Raw genomic sequence first — 7,180 nt, forward strand, 5'->3', positions numbered from 1 at the left:
CAGCAGTCAAGAAATCAAATGAAGTATTGCATTAGGAAAATCTGCTGCACAAGACCTTTTTAAAGTATTGAAGAGCAAAAATGTCAACTTGAAGAAAGAGTGTGTGGGGTAACAAATAAATATATACATATGTTACATGTTTCAAATGTGTACAACTAATCCAACAGTATTAAAATGAAAATTATTAAGGAAAAGATCATTCTTTGAAGGAAGGAGACAGGGTAAAAGCAAGGAATAGAGATGGTAAACATATCTTGTTCTGATCATTTGACTTTGGAACCACAATTATCATTTTTCATAATTAATCAAACATACAAAATTAAAGGCAAATATTAACCATTGAAAGGGAAATTAAATAGATGAGCCCACCTGCATGTTGAGTTAGTATATGATACGTAGAGAAGCGCACAATCACTTGACTGCATATTCTTAGTGAAGCAAACATGAACGAAAAAGAATCAAACAAACAAAATCCCTGGACTGCTCCAGGATTATGACAGCATTGGTTTCATTATTCTTCTAAGCCTTCTGTGTGTGTGTGTGTTGTGCTATAAGGAAAAATTGTAACTATGTTGGTGTTATTAAGAACTGGGATTTTGTAATGTGAAAAAGGAGATTGAAAGGTAAATTCTATAAAGTCAAGTTAAAAAAAAACAACAAAAACATCTTTTAGCCTAGAATTTGAATTAGTAGTATGAGCTCATAATGTATTTTGATCTTTAAAAGAAAAAAATTCCAAATGTGTTATTTGAAAGGATCTAGACAGAGTGACCAACCCAGAAGCATAAACATTTCTTATGGCCAGAGTGTGTTCTTAAGTACCAGCTTTTACAAAAAGGAGCCAGGTCTTCTTGGAGTATTGGCTGACTCTAGGTCTGAAATAGGAAAGATGAGCCTAGAATATTTTATTAAAGTTGATAGATATCAAGGAAGCTGTGAGAGCTAGAAGTACCACGTAAAATGGTACCATGAATATGTTGTTGTTGTTAAGTGCCTTCAAATCAGTTCCAACTCATAACTATCCTGTATAGGGTTTCCGAGGAATGGCTAGTGAGTTTGAACCACCAACCATGCAGTTCAAACTAACCTTGCAATCCAGTGCATTAACCCACAATGCGATACCAGGACCATGATTATGCAGCCTACAGGATCCGATTGTGAAATTCTGCAGGACATATAACCCAATTTATATAATATATAAATTAAAAAAGAAAGTCAGAGATACAGAGAAATATCAAACCTATAGTATAAAAGACACTTAAACATTTCAACTGATGCAGTATATGGACTTACTTGAGTTCCAGTTCAAACAGATAACACACTTATAAGGAAAGCAGGAGAATGACTGGCTATTTGGTGATATTAAAGGATTATTGTTACTTCTGAAATGTGATGGTGTTATTTGGACTATGTTTTTTTTGTTGTTGTTTGTTTGTTTTTTGGGGGAGCTAAGGAGCTCTGGTAGCGTAGTGGTTACGAATCGGTCAGCGGTTCGAAACTACCAGCCGCTCCACGGGAGAAAGATGAGGTTTTCTACTCCCATAAAGATTTACACCCCTGGAAACCCTGTACAGGGTCGCTATGGGTCGGAACCGACTCGATGGCACTTAACAACAACAACAACAACAACAATGTTTTTAAAATAGCTTTTTCTTTTTGAGATACATATCTAAATATTTACAGATTAAATAATATGGTGTTTGGGATATGTCTCAAAATAATCTGGGAATGGAGAGAAGTATGTTGGAGTGTAGATAAGACTGACAATGAATTGACAATTGTTGAAATTTACTTATATTATGAGCTCTACTTCTATTTATTCTTGAAATTTCCCCTCACAAAGATGATTTTAAAACATTAACAATTGTTAAATCTAGGTCTACTGTGGTTCGCTATACAATTGTCTTTATTTTTCTCTGATTATATAGTTTTTGTAATATAAAGTTTATAAAAGAAACTTCACCAGAATTATCCATCTATATTTGATTATTATGGTTATTCAGTGCCATCGAGTAGGTTCCAACTCATAGCAACCCTAAATGGGGTCTCCAAGGAGCAGCTGGTAAGTTTGAACTGCTGACCTTGTGGTTCAATCTGACTGTGGTGCCTTAAATTTACTTGATACAGCTTTTCTATCTAACATCGTCTTAATTCCCACCAAGCGATTAGATGGGTCCATAAAAATAAGGAATATAAGACTGTAAGGCTGGAGATTGGTTAGTTTCAACCCTCTGCCTATGCTTCAAAGGAGCCATCTCAGAAGCAGAAATGGAAGATTCCAGGGCCATCAAGAAGGAAGAGCATGAGTGGAGCATGAGACATCAAGAGGCGACAGCAGAGACAATAGCAGAGACAACAGCAGAGGTGATGGCATGGAGAGACAGAATAGCTTCCAGCTCTAGGCCTGTGGATTGAGTAAAGCTCAGTGCTTATAGGCAGGACACTGGCTTGCAGAATGTGCCCTTCGGGCATTCACAGCCTGGCTAAAAGAGATTTGTGTCACTTGCCCACGCAGGTTACATTGCTGAGAGACAGAAGACAAAAATGAGGCATTCCTGACTGGAGAGACCTGCTGTGTCCTGGTTTTGACCCTTTTCACTTCCCTAATAAACCCCACAATCAAGAGTCTTTTTATGAGCTCTGTGTGGCCATTGCAATGGATTATGGAACCCAGATGTGAAGCAGAGAGTGCTGGGGGAGGAATGGTTGGTGTCAGAATAGGGTAGAGAAGATTGTAGGTGGAAGTATATCTGACCTTGGTTTCATAGACATCAGCCTGGAGCTGATTTTGAATTTGATTCTCTTTCCCCTTTGTGAAGCTAGGGGATGTCACACATGGCTCCCACATGGGTTTTACAACCATCTTGTGGTCCAGTGCTTTATTCCACAGTGCCACAGTATCCTCATGTTCTTGACTGTCTCTCCATTGTCTAAAAATGACAAATAAGGTCTTCTGTGACCAGCCCTTACATCAGTGCTGAGACAATGCTGAAGGAATTTGGCTCCTGAATACAGTGCTCATGCCTCTATGTCTTCCCCATGCTGTTTCTTCTTCCTGTATGTTCTTCCCCTGCTAGTATACTTAGTATAAATGCCTTCTTTCAAAAACTTCTGGTCTCACCTTCTTTGAAACCTTCTCTAATCACTCCTTACTTTGTCAATGAGGCAGCTTCTAGGCAAATTACCACTCCCCACCCTGTGCCATTTCTCTGGTAAGTACATATGTTAATCTTTGTACACATTTCATTGAATTATGGTAATTATTTGATTTCAGATTGTCATAAATTGGATTATGTCCCCTCAAAGGCTGAGCCATGATTTTCAGTGGTTTGGCAGTTATGAATGATGCACTATAGTAGCTATGTTGTTGTTGTTGTTGTTATGTACCGTGGAGTTGGTTCCGACTCATAGCGACCCTGTACAGGGTTTCTGAGGCTGTAAATCTTTACAGGAGCAGAAAGCCTCATCTTTCTTCCTTGGAATGGCTGGTAGTTTCGAACTGCTAACCTCGTGATTCACAGCTTGATTCGTAACCACTATGCTCTATACAATGATGTAATTAACTCTGATGATATGATCAGCCCTAATCTGAGGTAAGGGACTTAGAGTGGGATGCAATACCCTTACTCACATCACAGACCTGGTCCAATGTAAGAGGAGTTTCCCTGGGGTATGGCCTGCATCACATATTTTTCTGAAGGAGATAAAAGGTGAGAGACACACGCAGAGAAAGAGGGACTTCAGTACCACCAAGAAAGATGAACCAGGAGCTGAGTACGTCCTTTAGCCCTGGGGTCCCTGTGCTGAAAATCTCCTAGAACAAGGGGAAGATTGATGCCAAGACACATGGAGATATCCAAGGAACACTGGGCCCATACATGTTGAAAAGTGACAAAGATCTTCCCCTAGAGCTGGCAAAGAGAAAGACCTCTCATAGCTGCTGCCCTGATTTAGGACTGACTTGAATTCTAATCTCAGAAACTGTGAAAGACTAAGTTTCTGTTTGTTAAAACCTTCCACTTGTGCTATTTCTGTTATAGCAGCGCTAGATAACTAAGACACAGGTTCCTCCCGAGATTGTTGTTGTTGTTAAGTGCTGTTAGGTTGATTCAGACCATAGTGACCCTGTATAAGGTTTCCAAGGAATAACTGGTGAGTTTGAACCACCAAACTTGTGATTCTAACAGACCATGTGGTCCAGTGCTTTATCCCACAGTACCACAACAGGACCACTTAATAATTATTGATGAAATCAAACTGGCTGTTATTTTAAATTTCTTTGGAGTGGTGTTGCAAAGGAAAGATTAAAATAAAGGACATGGTGCTTTTCAGTCAAAGTATTATTTTGAACATATTCAGAAATCACCATAAGATCTTAAGCAGAAGTTAATATGTAGATAACCCTCTTTGTAGATATAAGGATCATGTGTTGGAGACCACTGGCAGAGAAAGGCATTGCAAAAGCCCATTGGACAATATTCATAGGTGTCCTCCATGTATTTTTGTGATTATTTTAGTAGTTCTCTTTTCTTTTTAAAAATGTATCCATGAAAATAAAGAATTAAACTGTCTTCACAGAGTGTAAGTCACCCACATACCTCCTTACTCTGACCTCCACCACTTCCACCTTCTGCCACAATTTCCTGTTTCCCAGTAGCACCTTCTTTCTCCTTTGTATAACTGTTCCTTCTTGTATGTACTGCATATCTTTATAAAACATGTTTATAAAGCTCTTTCTTGATTTTTTTCAGTTTGAGGCCTTTTTTTTTTTTTTTTTTTTTTTTAAACACCTTCATAGGAAATATGTGGCTTTATCTCACACAGCCTCACCCCAACCACACCCATCTGCTTACTTCCTGGCCTTCCTTCTTCCTAGTATGTAAGTATTGTAATAGAGGTAGAGCAATATGCAGTGTTCATATTACCTAATTGTGTGAACTCTATTGACCACTGGGGCATCATAGATTTCTCTTTATACACAACTTCTGGGTTTCTCTACAGTTAAGAATGAAATGTTTGATGCATTTTCTTAGCTTCCTATATTCTTATCCCTAATCCCCAAACTCTTCTCTCACTTCTGTAAATCTCCTCTCAGTACTTTCAAATTCATTAAATTTCCTACCAGTTTATTTCCTTAAAGACTTTTCCAAACCTTTCTGATGTGGTCTTGTTGTTCAGTTATTGCAGTGGGGTGGGAGTCAAACTTCAAATGAAACTTTCATGTCTGTGAGAACTGCAATGCAGAAAGGAAGAAGAGGGTGCTCACCAGCCAGTTGTTGGACATGTACCACTACCCATTCCTTAATTCCTCAAAATGACAGCCCTTTACTGAACATGCACACAACGTAAAACTCCTCCCAAATATGGCCCTACGGTTAGCAGGGAGAAAGGGGTCTGTGGTAAGATGGAGGGTCGGAGAAAAATAGGAAGACCTCCAGTGAGATGGATTAGCCAGGTGGCATCATTGATGAACTCAAATGTGGCAGCGGTAGTGAGGTTGGCCCAGGATAGGACATTGTTTCATTCTGCTGTGCATCGGGTCGCTATGAGTCGGTTCTGACTCGATGGCACCTGACAACAACAACGAAGATACACATCTCTTTTCAATTCACCTTTTTTTCTATTCATTAGATATGCTCATAGAATATTTGATGATCTTATAGATTATGTAGACTTCAGTATAGGATGACAGACTGAGGAACATGGGTATGAATTTCAAGGTATGTAATTTATTGAAGTATCTTCTCTTGTGCAGTCAGATTACCTGTAAATGGCAGTTCTGACCAACTTCCTGAAACATATAGGCTAAATGTCAGCATTCTGGGAGTCAGACTGGGGAAGAAAGCTAGGAAAGTAAAGATTCAATGTGTATATTTCAACTAAATTCCCATTTGTTTGATATAGTGTCCCTCTTTCAACAATGTCTAGTGTCCCTCAGTTCAGAAACATTTTCAAAAACCATATCTAGAAATTAAAACTCCCATCTTCTGCCAATGAAGGAAAATGCAATTATTCAGCCACATGGAATGGAAACAGAGATTTATGGGGCTAATTCCTTTTCAAACAACTTTTTAAATAGTCCTGTTTTTAGTTCTGCTCGCAGCTCCATTCCTGAAGTGACTGATATTGTTAATTCCTTAGCCTTTAAAGGTTCCATGATGCAAATTGTATTAACCATAGTTCTTCTTCACTTTCTCCAGTTCTGGATTGGGATTTAGATTTCTCAGGTCTGTTTGGCCAATTACCACTCGCCAACAGTTTTCCAGATTCCAAAAATTGCATGCTTTGCCTCCTTTCCTGTTCTCTAGTTGCTTTATGACATTAAAAAAAAAAATCCTTTACTCTTATTGTGACTGATGCATACTTTTAACCCAATCATTTTAACCAGAAGTATCTCTGTCAGTTGTATTTCATTGCCAATATTTTTGGCATATTTTCCTAGATCTAACTATTTATAATAAGTATAATTTGTTAGATCTCAAATTGGAGTGGGGAGATAGAGGATCTGGAATAAAAGTTTTGATTTTATGAAAACAAAAGGACTATTTTAAAAGTGACTGTAACCCACATTTGCAGAGGAAGTTGGGCAGTAGAAACCAGATTTTAAAGTTAAAGAATATGAGTTTCTTAGTCTTTTTAGATTGCATATGAGTGGAATATAAACAGCTGTCACATCAAGAAGTCTTGAGCAAAGCTGGGAGCTGAGAAAGGGGTTAGGATTATTTGGGTTTCTAAGAGGAAAAACATCTGTTTTTGATTTTATGCGCTGCCCTCTCTCCAAGTGTTTTTAAGTATCCTGAAACTGCCTCAACACAAAATGATCTGGACTCCATGAACTCAACTTTGGTTTAATCAATCTCCATCTACTTGTTTGACCACTAAAATAAATTGTTCCATAATTTGACCATGTTTCCCATTTGAGCTTCATCAAGTTGCTATTATTGATTTAGACTATGTGATTAAAAAATTTTGTGAAGTAAGCTAAGCAACATTTTCTGGTCAACTGTCTCTGATTATCTGAAATATATTTACCAAGCTGGGTTTTTGGAACATCAATAGCCCTTAAATTGATGGAAGATATTCCATTAAAAAAATGTCTTCTAAGTTTAGTTTCATATATATATATATATATATATATATAGAGAGAGAGAGAGAGAGAGAGAGAGAGAGAGAGAGAGAG

General features: G+C 38.0%; 1 protein-coding gene across 1 annotated transcript in view; it reads right to left on the reverse strand.

Moving 5' to 3' along the window:
- Positions 1–6,170: 6,170 nt before the first annotated feature.
- FAM26F (family with sequence similarity 26, member F) overlaps positions 6,171–7,180 on the reverse strand; it is a 12,061-nt gene continuing 11,051 nt past the window's right edge. The window contains 1 exon segment of the mRNA XM_006878270.1: positions 6,171–6,311. Within this exon segment, the coding sequence (XP_006878332.1) occupies positions 6,171–6,311 (141 nt within the window).

The sequence above is a fragment of the Chrysochloris asiatica genome, unplaced genomic scaffold (assembly GCF_000296735.1).
Source record: "Chrysochloris asiatica unplaced genomic scaffold, ChrAsi1.0 scaffold00027, whole genome shotgun sequence".
In the NCBI taxonomy this organism is placed as follows: domain Eukaryota; kingdom Metazoa; phylum Chordata; class Mammalia; order Afrosoricida; family Chrysochloridae; genus Chrysochloris; species Chrysochloris asiatica.